An 18,458-nucleotide genomic window follows, 5' to 3' on the forward strand; every position below is an offset into this window, starting at 1 on the left:
CGGCGACGGCCCTCCGACGCTCAAGTCAGGCGAGGGAATAAGAAAGCGGCTCCGAAAATGTAGACTTGTGTACCTTCGGTTGAAGAAATGGAGGCCTTATATAGACCTCTCGAAGGAGCCTGGGCACACCAATCGAAGCGATCACCTGCTTTCGACCATGCCTAGGTGTGGGCCTGTCAGAAGGGCATCCATAAGACCATACTGCTACTGTATCAACCTTTCCGTGACGTGATGGTGGGGCCTTTAATAGTTCCATCTTGCGTACAGTCTAATCATCATGCCTTTGCTGACATATCATATCCCGAGCCGAGCGAATAGGCCGCTCGGCTAACCACTGTTCCCTCGCCACGATTCCGGCCGAGCGGACACCTCCGCTCGGCCATTCGATTCCGGCCGAGCGGACACCTCCGCTCGGCCATTCGGCTCCGGTTCTTCTGCTTTGGCGTCGGAAACCCAAACCTTTGGCTGGGTAATCTCTGGTTCCGCTCGGACGGGACCCCATCTGTGGGTCCCCCATTCTTACCGCCGGATCAATAAAGTTTATTAATGGGTATATCAATATGAAAACAGTCCTTGATCGGATAGATATCTAGAGGGGACATGAATATTTAGATCAACGCTAATTATGATTAGGTCGAGATAGACCGAGGGATGGATATCCATGTTATACTTGGGTGCCTTGAGTTTAGAGGTACAATGGACACGACTCGCTTAAGAGGAGACTACATATTAAGCATTATTGGTCATTCCTCTTATGAACGAGTGTAACTGATCTTTTGACTTGAGACCTTCATTAATTCTATGCGTGGGGTTATGTGCTTTGACGCCATTAAAAACAATCTTTAATTGGATTGTGATTAATACGGTAGTTGGGTGTATGACAAAGCGTAGAGAGAATAGTATTAAGTCAATAAAGGATTCATCGCTCTCTTGGATTAGGAGTTAGCATCCGGGCCACTTGATAGAGATATTAATGATTCGAAATTCATGGGCATGGGAGGAATGATTTATCATTCAAGAGGAATCTATTATATCTTGGAAATAATGTAAAACAATTAATTTGGTAATGATGCATAATGTATCAAATTAATTGAGATGTAAGCTTAGATGAAGAGATTGAACTATACAATAATCGGTTCATAGTGGTTTATAGTTTATGATTAATATTAATTTTATCATGTTGGGTGACTAAAAACTGTTGTTAGACGGTTACCTTAGTCTGTGTATGGATTTACATTGTCTTTATGTATAAAACCTAGAGGGTCGCACGCATAGCACGTAGACATGAACATTATTTATAATTGATTATTTTAGTGGATATTAAAATTGATCAATTGATTAATTAATTAGATTATTAATTAATTCTGAAATATCATAAGCTAGTCGAGATCCAGATCAAATATGAATTTATTTAATCCAAAGAAGAGAGAATTCGAATAGTCATAATCATGATGATTAATGGAGAATTCGAAGAGTCATCATAATGAAGGTCATAAATGAAGAATTTATAGAGGTCATAACTCTTTATCTTCCTAATTAACGGAGATCATAAATGAAAAATTAATGGAGACCTTAACTCTTCATATTCCTTAGAGGCTATAAGTAGCCATCCTTGGAAAGATTCAAGCGAATTCCTTCTCTCCATTTCTCCCTCGTCTTCTTCTTCGCTTTCTTCCATCGAAAGAGATCGGTAGTGCTTCCAAGGCTTTGTCGATCCAAGAGACTAGCACCTAACGGATCGTGTCAAGGGCTCTTATCTGTCTGTGATATCATTCACGCCTATTGAGTACTCGAGGTATGTTTTATGTTATTTTGTATAAAACTATATGTACCACGAAGAGATCTATGATTTAGTATATGTCTTCTATTGCGCTCCGATTCCAACAAGTATAACTTAACATGTATACAATTATGTAGAAAGAATTGAATAAGGAGTTACACACCTTACAATTGCGTTAGTTAAGTAAAAAATCCAAGTTAATACAAGTTTAGAATCTTATTTCGAGCTAGGATATCAGTCATCGATCAGAATGAGACATGCTAGTGCTTATATCAGTTATTATGATCTTGGTGTCGATCCTTGTATAGCACCCTAATGGAAGAAACGGAGCTTCCTGCCTTGTTGGTCCCTATAATCTTGCCCACACCTCGCAAAAGACTTGTTGTTCCTCATCTTCATAGAGGAAGCCTTGTCATCATGTAGGAAAGCTGATTGTTTTCTCCAGAATGGCTCACTGTTTGTAGTCTTTATGGAGGAAAGCTTGTCATGCATTTGCCTCATCTTCTGGAGGAAGGTCGAAAGCCTCGATTGTGAAGTTAATATATAGATTTTTGTATTTTAAATTCCTTTTTGTCCATTGATAATTTCCAACTTAATGCAGATTGATGTCTTTCCTGTTATACCCAATTTCACAGGGGATATAACCTACTATATATCCACTGACTTTGTTTTCCATCACATTTTATTCTATTTCATTAGTATCAATTAAATCTAGACTAAGCAGAATATTTAAGAAATGGCTGGCTGCCTTAGTATTTGATTTCCTCGCATTTATCTTGAGAGCTATTGGATAAGAGCTGCCTTTTGTTGTTGATCCTTTTTGTCCTTTTAGATCTTGGCTTAGAGAGCTGCATTGAGCATGTCTGGCGTGATACAATTGTCTATCTTGATAGTAATGAACCAATTTTCATTGGTCGTCCATATGGTAGGGTTAGCCGACATTTATTGCATGAAGCATTGCTGAGAAGGTAACATGATTGTTTGTAATTCATTTCTCATCAAAACATAGTGATTAAATGTAATGGTAACTAATACCGTTTGCATCTTCAGGTGTCATGAATATGGAGTCATGTACCTCAATTCAAAAGTGGAAAAAATTATTGAAGGAAGCAATGGATGTAGCATAGTTGTTTGTGAAAAGAATTATATGATTACTTGCAGGTACTCCAAGATATGTATGTTATTACTGATATGAGAGTTCAGTGCTAAATTGCTAACTTCCAAAAGTGCAGGCTCACTACTGTTGCTTCTGGAGCTGCATCCGGAAAACTTCTCGAGTATGATGTAGGAGGTCCTCGTGTTTCAGTGCAAACAGCATATGGAGTTGAAGTGGAGGTACAGCACAATTCGTATTAATCTTTGTGTCACCCTGTTGTTACACTTAGATTCTTCTGGCTAGTTTTTCTTCTCAATATCAAGTTATCAGCTATTGTTTAATAGATGAAATTTATAGTGCTTATTACATCTTTTAATTTGAGGTATAGTACCATATTAATAGATTATTAAACTGTTGGCCGAATTTAACAAAGCTACTAACTTTTGACATATAAACAATCTTATACAACATCTCTGAACAATTGTATAAAATGACGACTTGATATAAAACCCAAGGAATACATGATTTTAGCCGCTCGCATATAATAAACCTTGTTTAACCATGTGGTGGATTGAACTGTGATAGAGATATATAGTTGGTATTTATAGTCTTTGTTACTTAGACTCATTACCTCCTCCCATTTGGAATGGCATTAATTAGGTTTTAGATTGCTTTATCATTAAACAACCCTCAAAACCCTAGGGCAGTGTCTACTTGGAAGGAAGGGAGCTAAAATGAAGGGGAGGAAGAGGGAAAGGATGAGAAGCATATGTTTACTTAGATGAAACTATGGGGAGCAGAAAATTAAGGATCCCTTGACTTCTTCGCATCCAAATTTAGTACACCCAATTATGGACAGATTGAAAGAAGAGAGAGGGAAATGGTAAAAAACCAATATATATTTTTCTTCATTGCCAATTGTCAATTATCAGTGGCTGTCAAACCACCATTGGACCATCATCGACTGCCCCGAGTCATCAGTCTCGACCATCATCAACTTATGCTGAACCATTGCAAACCGTCATTGATTGTTGATGGACCATTGACAGCTACCAATCTAATTGTCAAACCACCATTGACTATTAAATTTGACCACAGAACCATTACAAATCATTGTTTGACCATTAGACCATGATGAACTATAGATCTGATCCTTGAACCACTGCTAGCCATTGTCAGACCATGACTGGACCATCGTTGGACATTGATCATCATCATCACTTTCCAAATAGAGTGGAAAATATGTTGAGGCATATTTGTTTTTCCTTCCTCTCTTCACATCCAATTAGAGAATTTTTTTATCACTCCTCTCTCTCCTTCTCCCTCCTTTTCTTGTCCCTCTAAACCCCCTCTCTCTAAATAGATGTAGCCTAAGAGGATTTGTACAACCATAAATAAAGTTATGTAAATATGTTTCATAAAATATTTAATGTAGGAAGATTGAGAAACTAAAGATTTTAATTGTTGTAGCTGTAATATTTAAGGCTTGCCTCCATATATGTTATTCTTAGGGTTTAGGCTTGGTTTGAAATTTCATGTTGTGTCAAGTGACACAATCGAAATGTAGCATTCTGATAGATTACTGAAACCCACTATTGATTGGCACGACTGATGGCATGTTTGCCCCCGTTGGTATGTGCTAAAATGAATTTAAGTAATGCTTTATATCTTTTTGTAACATGTTTTTCTAAAGCTCTAGTCTTATTTTTAAAAGTAACATGTTAAGCGAAAAAAAATTTAGGAGGAATTTTATATGAACATCTCAACATTCTTTTTTTTAATGAAATTATTAGAAGAATAAAATCAGTTTAAATTCATCTCTGCATACTTCAAAGTGTCTTTTGTCAACATAACATGGTGCTGGAACCATACTATTCCGGCTATGGGTGACGACTAAAACTTCAACATGGAACATATTTTAAACTTCACTTCTATATGATCCACTACACTCATTTTGTTATTAATAAGGTGTAATCTATAGAGTAGATGTTTTGTAGTATTTTCTAACTTATTTCTCTATTTAATTTCTTTAGACAAGAAACAAACAAGCTTAATAGATGAGCAATATCAAAAGCTTGTATAGTTATCATATTTAATGTGTTCTCCTTTATTTATGGACATAATCCAATTGCCAAACCCATATTAAACTGTGTGATATTACTTTAATTTTATTCTTAGCATCATGTCAATTCTTCAAATGAAAGATTATGTTAAGGTGATTTAGAGCAAAGGAATCTCTAATTGACATAGACAAGGGAAAGGAGACATTAAAATTTCACGGCAATAATTCATCTCTTCTTTGACAATTAAAATTATGAGTGAGGAGACCAAGAAGAACATAAAAAGATTTGTTGAAGCTTACTTGGTTACCAGGATTCATAAACTCTAGTACTTAAGCCTGGAGGTCTAGAGTTCGAATCCTGGGGGAGGCAAAAAAATCCACTAGCCAGGGGTGGAAAGTCCTAGTGAGTAACGGCACGGTCGACGGTCGACGGTCAACGACCTGAGGGTCGCCAAATGGGTCGTCAAATGGGTCGGGTCGTTACAATAAAAAGGCGCCTTTTTATTATAACGACCCAACCCTTTGGCCTCTTGGGCGGCCCTTGTGGCGGCCCTTATGTCGTCGGCCCATTTGGCGACCTCTCATGTCGTCGACCGACGACCCTTTGGCCGTGTCGTTACTCACTAGGACTTTCCACCCCTGGCAGTGAATTTTTGCCTTCCCCAGAATTCGAACTCTAGACCAGTGAGAGGCTCTCACTTGGCTACCAGGATTCATAAACTCTACTACTTAGCCTGGAGGTCTAGAGTTCGAATCCTGGGGAAGGCAAAAATTCACTGCCAAGGGTGGAAAGTCCTAGTGAGTAACGACACGGCCAAAGGGCCTTATCTCCAAAAGACTCTCTAGGAAACTTGCATTAGGCAATTTTTTTAAAATACAGATGACTAAAGGTACTCCAGTCAATAAGCTCCAGAATATAAGAAAGGCGATATTATATTGTCTTATGATGATTACGTTGAGATATCCATTTTATGACCATATATAGAAATATTATAAAATCTTAAATCTTGACTCACTATATAATATCCTATTAACTTAATACTCTTAACATTCTCTTGTAAGCTCAAGGTAAAAATACTCTCTATGTCTAACTCATTTCATAAAACTTCGATTTGCATATAACCATCTTTGTCTATAAATTAAACACTTTGACAAAGAAAGAGAAAAGAGAGAGAGAGCAAAGTGAGAAAGCTTAGGAACTAATCTCTCAATTGAATTGAGTATTTCTTTTAAAGCTGGAATTACATCAACGCATAATAGATTGCAGGTAAAGAAAAAAACATTCAAGGGTTTTGGAAGAAAGTTAGAACAACTCGACCTTCTATTTGACTTAGCAAAGTGCTAATACAAGATTTCTCTGGTAGGTCTTCACTAGAGATGGAAAGCACAACTTTAACTTTGTTGGATGATGTAAAATCTGAATGTAATATGCGAATAATATTTTTTTGTTTTAATTCTTTACCATGCATATGATACATGCAAATATTCTAAAATTGGATATGTTGGAAGAAGGAAGAACAAAACAAAGGTTGTTGGGAAGGAAGAGGAAGACAAGTACCCATAGACTCCCCCTTGTGACACGACTTGATGAAGATGAATGTAAAGGAGACTATACAACTGGGAAGGAATAAAAGGAAGGATAAGAAATAGATATACTAGAGGAAAAAGAAAGTCTCTACCTCACCTAAAATAAGATGAATCTAGTTGAACTATAAGATTCGACCCCCATGATGACTTAATCTTAGATGAAACCTCTGATGGAATTTGAAAGAGCCCTTTGGTAATTCTTTAGATGAAGCACTTGATGAAGGACTTGATCCCTTTGATAACCAATCAACATGTTACTTAATGATGATGCCTTGGACTTATAGGTTATACTTTTACCCCAAGAGGCCAAAGATAAAATTGAGCAAAACAATCATCATAAAATAAATAAGAATGCCAGATAATCATTTGAAAACTAACAGAGCAATTAAAACTTTATTGGTATGTGTCCGACAGAGAGAGAGAGAGAACAAAACACCAAGGTCTTTGATACCATGTTACTGGAACAAAAGTTGGTTATTTCAACTTAAGCATTACAAATATGTCCATGATATAAATGACATTTGCATTTGTGCTTATGACTCATTTGCAAGCTCACCATTCAGAGTGGATGATTGATTAATGGCAAACATCGCATACAATCAACCATTTGAAACCCATTTTTATTCTTTTTGGCTCTTTCAGCTATGCTATTTCACAAGATTCAAATGCTTGTTTTCCATATGCAAGCTTAAAGGCCCTATGAAGAAATTGTAAATATCTTGCAAGGAATTTAGCTATCTTATGCAACTCTGATGAGAGTCTTTATACTGGAATATCCTTGTTTCATGAGCCATCATTAAAATATTTTGGATGTCTTTATATATGGTACTAGAGTTTTTCTACTCCATGAGCTACAAGAAGCTCCTTGTGAATTTAATTGAGGATCTCTGTCATTTTGCATGTGAACGTAGGCCGATTGATTGAACCATATTGTTTTTTGTGTCCTCTTTTTCTCATCGATTCTTGGGCTCATTGAGGGTTCATTTGGCCTCTCAGCACATCTTAGTCCTGAAACTTTGCCTACTAGTTAACTAATTCTGTTCTTCATGCCAAATGAATATCAACAAGGCAAGGAAACTAAGGGTGCGTTTGGTTTGCACCGTTTTCATTTTCATTTTCTGGAAAACGCGCGTTTTCTAGAAAACAGAAAACGACTTTTTGTCATTCTCTGTTTTTCTAGAAAACGATAGCCAATTTTTTAGAAAACACGCGCGGAAAACACAAACCAAACATCATTTTCCAGAAAACACGCATTTTCCAGAAAATGAAAATGGAAAACGCGCGTACCAAACGCCCCCTAAAAATGTTTTTTTTATAATTATTCCAATGAAGTCACGTGTGATGTATATTTGGCATGAAAACTTTAACTCTAATTATTTTTTGGTAATCATTCTACTTGATCTCATCTTCAGGTGGAAAACAACCCATATGATCCCGACTTAATGGTTTTCATGGACTACAGAGACTATATGAAGGAAAAACAAAGATGTCCTGAGGCAGAGTATCCAACATTTCTCTATGCCATGCCCATGTCACCTACAAGGGTCTTTTTTGAGGTTTCATTTTTAACATTTTTGTGAACTTTCCTTTTTTTTTAATACAATCTCATTTTACATTGTAATGAATGGCTTAAACATGACATGATTACAGGAAACATGTTTAGCATCAAGAAATGCTATGCCTTTTGATCTTCTAAAGAAGAAACTAATGTCTCGTTTGGACACTATGGGTGTTAAAGTGCTGAAAGTATATGAAGAGGTAAAAGATTTGAAAGTTTCTACATTTTCTTCGTATATTGGAAAAACAGAAAAAAAAAAAAAAGGAGTATACTTACACATGAAGGCTGAGCTGTCGGAGTACTTGCAGTGTCTTTGAAAGTTCATTTGAATCATGTATATGTCATCAATATCTATAGTCCTTTTCTTTGCTAAGAAATCATGTTGTTTGCTGAGATATGATCTTTCTTATTCACTTACCATGAAAGAAACATATTTTTTTTTTCTGAAACTGAAGCTAAGATTTTGAACAGAATAGTTCATTGTTATACCTGAATATTTTCATTTTGGCATAAGTTTCAACAGTCATGTCCTTCCTTTATTTTGTGAATTTGAATAAAAACAACAATCTTTTGGGGCTGGTACTACTGTTGTTGACACTTAAAAGTTCTTTATTACCTTATGTTTTGATGCAAACATTTTAATTTTCAAGTTTGTTCACTCTCTTATCCTCTGACAGTTTGTATATTTTTATAGTGGATTTTGTAGTAGTTGTTTCTACATGGACGCTGATTGTCTTGGAAAGTTGCCTAAAGAAACTATGCCCTAGGTGGGCACTGATTTTCTTGACTAGTTTGCTTAAACAATATTCCCTAAGAGACAGATTGTCATGCACCTTTTGAAGTTTTATGATTGCTAGTCATAAATTTCTACTAAATAAAGTTTAATGAGAGCTTGTTGATATGCATGGATTTTCACCCCTTTGCCTTTCAGGCAATAACTTTGTAAAATATTCTGTAGGAATGGTCATATATTCCTGTTGGCGGGTCATTACCAAACACAGAACAGAAGAACCTTGCATTTGGTGCTGCAGCTAGCATGGTGCATCCAGCTACAGGTAGGAATTCAATTTCCATTATGGTTTCACTGACCTAGTAAGTTCTTTCTATATGTTCATGTCTGCAGCAACATTATTTATAGTTCATAAATAAACAGGATATTCGGTCGTCCGGTCCCTTTCAGAAGCTCCAAATTATGCATCTGCGATAGCAGCTATATTGAAGAAAGATATATTTTGTGAAAAGAACTCAATGATGCAAACATATCGTAGTCCCTCGATGCTTGGTATGAATTATCATTTTTTGAGAGATCTTTTATTCCTTGTCTTTCTTTTCAGGATTGTTGGCTTGTTTGTTTTTATTTCAAACTATATCTATTAGGCTTTCTGCACTAATATGTTTCTTATCACACATTTCTTGGTGGAAGCCATATCTCTGCTTCTTTGTAACTTTGTTTTATGAAACAATGATCCAAATCTTATTTTATGCTGGTTAGCGGGGACAAAAACTACTGCTCTGTTTATCACCGAGTGACACAATGACATATTGATACACCTTACATAGGTTGGGGGAGTGTGTCCCTTGGTTCCATGAGATGTCAATGGAGTTACAATGGGAGGTGCAACATGGAATAGAAGGTGAGCATCTTCTTTAGTTCTGTGAGCCACCTCCATAGCTGCAAGCCTTTCTTTACAAGACAAACAATAGAGAGGGTTGTGTGATGTGAATTGAGGATTTTGTGAATTAGGGTTCTTCTATTAGGTCAATCCATGAGCAGCTCAGCTCATGATCTCTTGGCCAATAATTTTATGTGAGGGATTTGTGACTGAGGCAGGTCAATCCATGAGCAGCTCAGCTCATGATCTCTTGGCCAATAATTTTATGTGAGGGATTTGTGACTGAGGCCACCTCTGTTTCTTCTTCTTCCTTCTTTAATTTTGCCTTCTCCTAATTAGTAGCAATCAACATCAATTTGATACATCATCGCCACCATTGATACATCTTGTTTTAGTATGGATTGAAACCCTAGCAGGTGGAAGAGGATACCTCTGAGTTTGTTATGAAATACCTTACATGATTAATGATGTATGAATTTGTTGATAACAAAACTTGCTTTTATACTGCTCTTAATTATCTCTTTTTAGTTAATGAACTTATGGAAGGGGAGCCTTGGCGCAACGGTAAAGTTGTTGCTTTGTGACCAAAAGGTCATGGGTTCGCCTCTTGCAAAAAGCAAAGTAAGGCTGCGTACAATGGATCCTTCCCCGGGACCTCACATAGCAAACACTTTGTGCACCGGGTTGCCCTTTTTTTTTTTAGTTAATGAACTTATGATGATTTAGATTTACAACTTGAGTCATATATTCATACTCAGCTGTTAGTTATCTTAATCGTATATTAAGGTGCCGAATCATGTCGCTCGACACAGTTGAATAAATTATGTGTAAATTATCATAAGATGAAAAAGTTATAATTTATAAGTGACTAAAGATAAAAATTAAAATTGGATTGGTTGCAAACATTTTTTTACTTTAAAGATTGAGATAATCAAACTAATAAAAAAAATATTACCGGAATAACAAACATATTATACTTTATTAATGTAATTAATATATAAACAGTTATTTATAATAAAAACTAATTAAAAATGATCTTATATTAAGTAAAATTTTATTGGCCTAGCATGATATGGTACTAAAACTGTATCATCGAGATAAAAAATTTAGTATAGCTTGAAATTTTAAAATTTGCTTGATAATACTCGAGAAAAGGAACTTATCCTATGTCATTGTGTCAATTACGTCAATGAGTATTGTGTCATACTAACATTCGACACCCCTTGAAATGATATAAGATGTGTCAAGATAAATTGAAATAATGATTGTTATTTTTTTTAGATTGTGTTCGTACAATACAATGCAAAAATTGTCGTATTAATCTAGATAGGACATATAGCTTGAAGGTAGATGTATAGTTGTGGTTTCTTCTTTACATCCCCTTCCCCTTTCCCACTTTAATTCTTCACTAGCACCGTAGTAGGGTATTGAAATAGAATTGTTTTATGAAACTTTGGTACAACTCGAGATTTTGAACCTTGGTTCATAGTAATATTTTTGACAATTTATGTTAGATCATATTACAACACAATAATTGTGTATGTCATTACTTGAAATAAAAAATAAATATATAATAAAAACACATAAGTGAGCTCGGAATGTTAATTTTACTACACAACCAACCAAGACTCATTCTATGTAATGTTCCTCGAATATTTTTGATTGGAAAACTTTAATTGTTAACTAATCTACAAGATATGTTCTAATATACTCAATAGACACTCTTTGTTTGTGAATTTCTTCCTTAATGACAAAATACTTTAATTTTATATGTTTGACACCTCTGAAGTATTTATTATTTTCGGAGAAGAATATTATTGCATAATTATCACAATAAATTTTAGCAACTTGGTAATAGTGTTGACAACTCTAAGTTTAAAAATAGAGCTTGCAACCATAATGCATTAATTGTGGCTTTAAACATGTCACAAACTCAACTTCTATTGTAGATAAGGCAATGATAGATTGCTTATCACTTTGCCATGATATTGTGCTTTCATAAAGAACCAAAAATGGATTTGTGTTGTCAATGCATTTAGCAAAATCTGAATTGAAGTGACCAACCATTTCCAAATGGATTAAAACTTTCTTAACAACTTTCTAATGATCAATTCTAGGATTACTTTGATATTTGCCTAAGGTTCAAAATATCGAACTATGTTGAAGTTTCGGTCTTTGAACAAAGCGATATTGTTTTAGTATATGTTTTGATGCATGGTATCGGTAATGGATTGGAGTTGAAGAAGGAGATGAAACACTCAGTGTCGAGCATGATTTTAAATCTTGTACTATGCTGGGTGAAACGATTGAAACATAATATCCGGGTAAATTATCAAAAATTGATACCACTCAGACAATGTCTCATTTCCATATTTCATCTCCTTTCTCCTTTAACCTCCAATTTATTACCAGCACTGTGCATATTTTTCCAAGTAAAAAATTGAAACTACGACACAATTTGAGATTTTAAACCTTAGTACTGAGTGGTATCGAGTTTCGGCACGGTATGAGATTTCAAATCATGTGCCTAACATTCTAATCGTACAACTAATGTATGATTTTGTACAGGTTTGCATATAAATTAGACTTCTTAGAATAGAAACATATGGAATTGAATCTATATATTTTCGTTGATTATTATTCTTTGGACATTGCATGAGACTTAATTTATCTCTTTCTGCATTGGATCAGTTTGCTATATTAGCCCTCTCTAGAATTCCATCAATATAAGTTTTTTGATACAATCATAATAATTCTTATAATCTATCACGGATTAAACTTAAAATACCATTGCATGGAAGCCTCTTTAAGTCGATATATTGATTTCATAAAATTACACGAGGACCTTTTTCAATTGAAAGGCCTTCATGTTAGTCTATATAAAACTTTTTTTAAAAAAAAATCCATTCAAAAAAGATTGTTTTCACATCTATCCCATGTAACTCTAAGTTATAATAATAAGTAATGAGTGTTTCTTTGAGACGGGTCAAAATGCTCTTTATAATCAACATTATCTTTCCGAGTATATTCTTTAGCAACAAGTCTAGCTTTATATCGTGTAATATTACCATATGAGTAAGGCTTAGTCTTGAAAAGCCATATACCCAACTCGTTGATATCTAACATCATTATAAAAAAAACAATTTCTTAGATTTTGCACTTTCTATGACTTATGAAAATGAAACTGAATATTTAATTTGTAGATCTAATTCTTGCAAATAAGCTTTAGAGTCGCTTGGAATCTTGGAATAAATTATTTTGATTTCCTCAATAGCATTTCTCGTTACTCATTTACATGAGCTCTCTTTGCAAGTTAGTTTCTTCAGGGGTGTTTCATCATTTAAATGACCTTTAATGTTGTTATGAGGTTCTTCAACAATTTGAACAACTTTTTGGAGCAACACTAGATGAAGGAACACTCATAGATATATTTACCTTAACTTCCTTAATGTTCACAGTTTCACACGTTGTTGCTCCTCACTCCTAACTTCACTATTTTAAAGCAATTTCACATTACTAGTTTCTATTATTTTTGTATTATGGTTAAGATAATAAAATATGTAACCTTTGGATTTTTTTGGGTAACCAATAAAGTAACTACTAACTGATCGAGAGTTTAACTTTCTTTCATGTCAATTATAAACTCTATGATGGATCATTTATGTCTTTTTATTTATAGGCAAAGAGACCAATGTATGTGTAGTCCCTTTAATTTTGTGCATCCATTAGGTATCTATTTTATGTGGATAGATGAGAGTAATTTTAGGAAGTTACTTGTGAGAATTAAGTATTTTTTTTTAATTTTAGGTCATTTATTTAGTCACCCAAAGACAATTATTTAACATTGAGCCCTAACAACAATCGCGGTAAAAGAGAAGAAAATGGAGCTTTGTATTGTGCTCTAACAGCAAACATAGAAGAGGATGAGTAAAAGAGGAGGAGGACGTGGAGCTGGGAGTACAATATACCTATTGAGAAAAAGGCTCCAAATCTGAGGCTTTTGCTTGTTGTCACTAAAGGAAGAAAACTCTAATCCGGATGAGGAAGCTCATGTTCATCATCAAGGAAGAAGATTTGTTGCTAGAGGAGACTTGTTTTCTGCCTTATCCGTGCTCATTTCATTCCGTGAAGAAACATAAGAACTTAGTGTTCTGGACCTCACAAAGAAAAGATGTCAGGCAATTTCATTGCCTCAGTCTGTCCACTTCCCAGTCTGCTGGTGAAACAACATGTTTTGTTCATGTTGATCAGCACAACCTTGTCTCTCTGAATTAGCACTTAAGTATCACATTCAAATATGGATTTGTGAAACGATCACCATCCTTTTCAGCTTCCAATAGGCCATCTGTTAGACCATAGCAAAAAAGTTTAGTGGCCCTTTTGGTTTATGAATGCAGAGTATAGATGTTCTAAAACAACTAGTGCATACAAATCACATCTAGAAACAATGATCATGAGTATGTGTTTCTGCCACTATGGAGTTCCTCAATCACCGATTTGCAAATTCTCAAAGGAAAAAACTCTGAAACTTGATCAGCTGCAGAAAATTAATCACTTGCTTGACCTAAGTATACAAGAAAGGTGACTGAACAACTTCAGATATATAATTTAGGCTATAGAGGATAAAATAATGTTTTATTGGATGTATATGGTTAGAAAATTAAAGGACAGCTTTGAATTAGGGAGATAGAGATTAATATTCCATTTCTTTAATCGCTGATTGTTGGGTGTTCCGCATTATTTTTTTATTTATTTTGGAACCCAAGCATTATGAGGGATTCTGTATTATTGTTCCAATTGCTGGCAAATGGAAAACACTGTTTTTCATTTATTTTCAATTGGTTGTCCTGCACTTAATATTATATCATATATTCTGTTGTTTTCTTGCAGCATGGAAAGTTCTTTGGCCACAAGAAAGAAAAAGGCAAAGGTCATTCTTTCTTTTTGGGCTAGCACTGATAATAGAACTTGATATCGAGGGAATCAGGACTTTCTTCCAAACATTCTTCCGTTTACCAAATTGGTATGCCTATCCTTGTCCATGTTTTACTATTCAAGATACAATATTTTTAAAGTTTTTGTGAGCATTTTATGAGTTTTAAGAGTTAATTTCATTTTTCTATGCTCTATGCAATCAACATTACAATGTAAAAGAAGCACATGAACACCAACTCAAGTACTAGAGATGGTGATCTAAGTATAAAATCTATTAGTTTTAAAGATGTTTCAGTTTATTTTTTCATATTTTAATATCTATTGCAACTACTCCTAATTACTCTTTAATATTATTATTTTATTCTTTCTAGGAACTACTCCATTTTAACATTTTCCAATAAGCACCACTCAGATCCATAAAGTTTAGTAGATCATACTAAAAGGGAAGTCTAGTGTGCGAAACTCTCGTCAATATGAGGTCTCGACAAAGGGTTGGATCACACTGGATATATTGTACGCAACCTTTCCTTGCATCGAAAAAAACAAAAACCTCACCTTGCATCTCAAGAGGCTATTTTTGCGACTCAAACTCGTGACAATAACTTTACTATTATGCCAAGACTTCCCTTTAGTAGGTCATACTAGTCTTAAAAATATTTCCTTCTAACTCAAAGGGTATAAAAATCTAAACATTAGCCTCGATTTGAACCATTCATTTTTTTGGTAAATCTGGTTGGACAGAATCTGGCCAGCCAGAATCTGAATTTATCTAGTTAAAAAATTAATGAAGCTGGTTAAAAAATTAATTAAGTATTATTAATAAAAACCAATTAGGTATTATTTTTGAAATTAAACATGAAAATAAATAAGAAATATAATTGACTCATAAAATATGATATTACTTGAACATCTTTAATAAGGATCCAATTTTTTTTAAAAAAAAATCATTCTAACCAGTAAGATTCTAGCCATTTAGCATTGTCCTCATTTTTTATCCTTTTAATTATATCATGATTGATATTTTTTTTGTTGAATAATAGAACTTTATATCGATTCATCTTAACCACTCCAATTCAAATTTTCTTTGGCCTTCATATCCCAAGTTTTTCAAGCTTTCTTCATAATTCAAGTTTAATCTAATTGCGCTTTTGTCCATGAACACATATGATCCATAAATAGCATAATATTTTTTGAAAATTTGATTTGTTTAATTCATGTATTATTATAAAAAGATAGAGATTAGAGTCTCACCTTTGATCAATCATCCTGGTGTTATTACATCTTGTATTCTTGTTGATTTGCAGGATGTGGCAAGGCTTTCTCGGATCGACACTTTCATCTGTGGACCTGATATGGTTTGCCTTCTACATGTTTGTGTTAGCCCCAAACAGCATGAGAATGTGCCTTGTGAGGCATTTGCTGTCTGATCCAACAGGAGCAACAATGCTGAAAACATATCTTGTATATTCTCAAAACTAGCTGTTTCTCCGTAAGTTTTGAAATGTACATATGATCATCTCGACTAATATCATTTCATATATTAACTAGTCTTGGACCATATGAAATTCTTTGACATGAGTATTATAAGAATAGATATTGAGCATCAACTGCAGAAGGTACTATTGTTTTTCATAGAAATTTTTTTTAAGAAAGTTATTATATACATATATAGTTGTTAATGTTGCAAGTTGGTTTTCAAATGGTAAAGACAATTACTAATCCATTGCGATACAAATATCATTTATGGTGCATTTAGTTCATACAATTGACTTGGAATGAGATGGACATTGTTTCAAGGACTTGATTGTTCTTTATTTCTTTCATAGCAATAAAATTGATAAGGAATACTTAGTTACATGTTTAGTTCATAGAATTGTTACAAAGAAAAAAAAGAAATGAGTTTAAAATAGTATGAATTTAATTGGAAATTTTTTATATGTGATCAATAAAGTACAATTAAATCCATCAATTTATGGTAATCGGAATTAATAAAGAGTTTAATAATGAATCACATATACTTGAATAATGAATATTACATTCACTGTACTATTGCTTTTGCTAAAAATTCTTCATTTAAACTTTATTATTGTTTTATTTTTAAAAATTGATGAAATCTCTAGTGAATTGTCATTAATTTTTCCTATTTTATATAATGCTAATATCTTAATAAAAGTTTGTCATGTCCGGTATATTCCATCAAAGCATCAATCCCAATAGAGACGAATACTTTTACGGATGTGGTGTATAGATAAATACTTAGGAAGAAATTAAAGGATCATCCCAATAGAGGCGAATACTTTTGGAAGGTTCTCTGAAGGCTAACTTCTAAATATGTATAAATTGTGCTTTAGATTTCTTCAGTAGATGAAATAGGAGAGAAGTTTGTCGACCTTCAAGATTAGTCGGACGAAATCTAGACATTTGAATTATATAAAAAAACAGAGAAAAACAAATATCATCATAAAGTTTACAAAAATTAGACTTATCATAAACTATTAACCCTCTAGACATACAAAAGGCCGCTAGTAGCCTCTAGAGTTCAACTTCCCTATACATCAGTCCAAGAAAACCTTTTAACTAATTTCTAGCATCCAAATAACATCCCTAACTTTCTAACAACCTATTGGATTTGGAGGAGCGGAAGACGTATATTGAATCATAGATTTTTATATGGTACATATAGTTTTATACAAAATAATATAAAAAATATACCTTGAATCCTCAATATGCTTGAATGGTATCACAAACAGATAAGAGCCTCACGTGTGACTCCTTTAGCAGTATCCACGCGCACTAGATCACGAACTTGATACGATCCTTTAGGTGCTAGCCTCTTGGATGAACAAAACCTTGGAAGCACTACCGATCTCTTCCGATGGATGAAAGCAAAGAAGTTGACGAGGGAGAAATGAAGAGAAGGAATTCGTCACTTGAATCTTTTCGAGGATGGCTACTGATAGCCTCCAAGGAATACGAAGAATTAAGATCTCCATTAATTCTTCATTTATGATCTCCATTAATTAGGAAGATGAAGAGTTATAGCTTTCATAAATTCTTCATTTATGACCTTTATTATAATGACTCTTCAAATTCTTCATTAATCATCATTATGATACTCTTCGAATCCTCCATTAATCATCATGATTATGACTATTTGAATTCTCTCTTTTTGTATCAAATAAATCCATATTTGATCTTGATCTTGACTAACTTCTAATATTTTAGAATTAATTAATAATCTAATTAATTCTTATTTTGAAATAATCAATTGATTAATTTTAGTATCCACTAAAATAATCAATAATGTTCATGTCTACGTGATATGCGTGCGACCCTTTAGATTTTATACACGAAAGCGGTGTAAATCCATATACAGACTAAGGTACCCAACGTGAGTCTAGCAATAATTTTTAGCTACCCAATGTGATAAAATTAATATCAGTCATAAACTACAAACCACCATGAACTGATTACTGTGTAATTCAATCTCTTCATCTAAGCCTACATCTTAATTAATTTGGTACATTATATATCATTATCAAATTAATTGTTTTACTTGTAATTTCCAAAATATAATAGACTTCTCTTGAATAATAAATCACCTCCCATGGCCATGGATTTCGAGTCATTAATATCTTTATCAAACGGCCAGGATGTCAACTCATAATCCTAGAGAGCGATGAATCCTCTATTGAGTCAATACTATTCTCTCTATGCTTTGCTGTATACCCAACTACCGTATTAATCACAATCCTATTAAAGACTATTTTTAATGGCGTCAAAGCAGGGGCGGATCCAAGATTTTAGGTTTGAGGGGGCCGAATTAA

The 18,458-nt window shown here is 34.0% G+C and overlaps 1 protein-coding gene across 1 annotated transcript in view; it reads left to right on the forward strand.

Moving 5' to 3' along the window:
• The window catches only part of LOC122002751 (lycopene epsilon cyclase, chloroplastic-like), a 31,087-nt gene extending 14,849 nt beyond the window's left edge, over nucleotides 1-16,238 (forward strand). The window contains exons 3-11 of the mRNA XM_042558055.1: nucleotides 2,613-2,748; nucleotides 2,831-2,941; nucleotides 3,013-3,115; nucleotides 7,938-8,081; nucleotides 8,176-8,283; nucleotides 9,042-9,138; nucleotides 9,237-9,365; nucleotides 14,587-14,719; nucleotides 15,936-16,238. Of these exons, the coding sequence (XP_042413989.1) occupies nucleotides 2,613-2,748; nucleotides 2,831-2,941; nucleotides 3,013-3,115; nucleotides 7,938-8,081; nucleotides 8,176-8,283; nucleotides 9,042-9,138; nucleotides 9,237-9,365; nucleotides 14,587-14,719; nucleotides 15,936-16,110 (1,136 nt within the window). The 3' untranslated portion in view covers nucleotides 16,111-16,238. The remainder of the gene's footprint in view (nucleotides 1-2,612; nucleotides 2,749-2,830; nucleotides 2,942-3,012; nucleotides 3,116-7,937; nucleotides 8,082-8,175; nucleotides 8,284-9,041; nucleotides 9,139-9,236; nucleotides 9,366-14,586; nucleotides 14,720-15,935) is intronic.
• Nucleotides 16,239-18,458: the final 2,220 nt, after the last annotated feature.

This window comes from Zingiber officinale, chromosome 7A (assembly GCF_018446385.1).
Source record: "Zingiber officinale cultivar Zhangliang chromosome 7A, Zo_v1.1, whole genome shotgun sequence".
In the NCBI taxonomy this organism is placed as follows: Eukaryota; Viridiplantae; Streptophyta; class Magnoliopsida; order Zingiberales; family Zingiberaceae; genus Zingiber; species Zingiber officinale.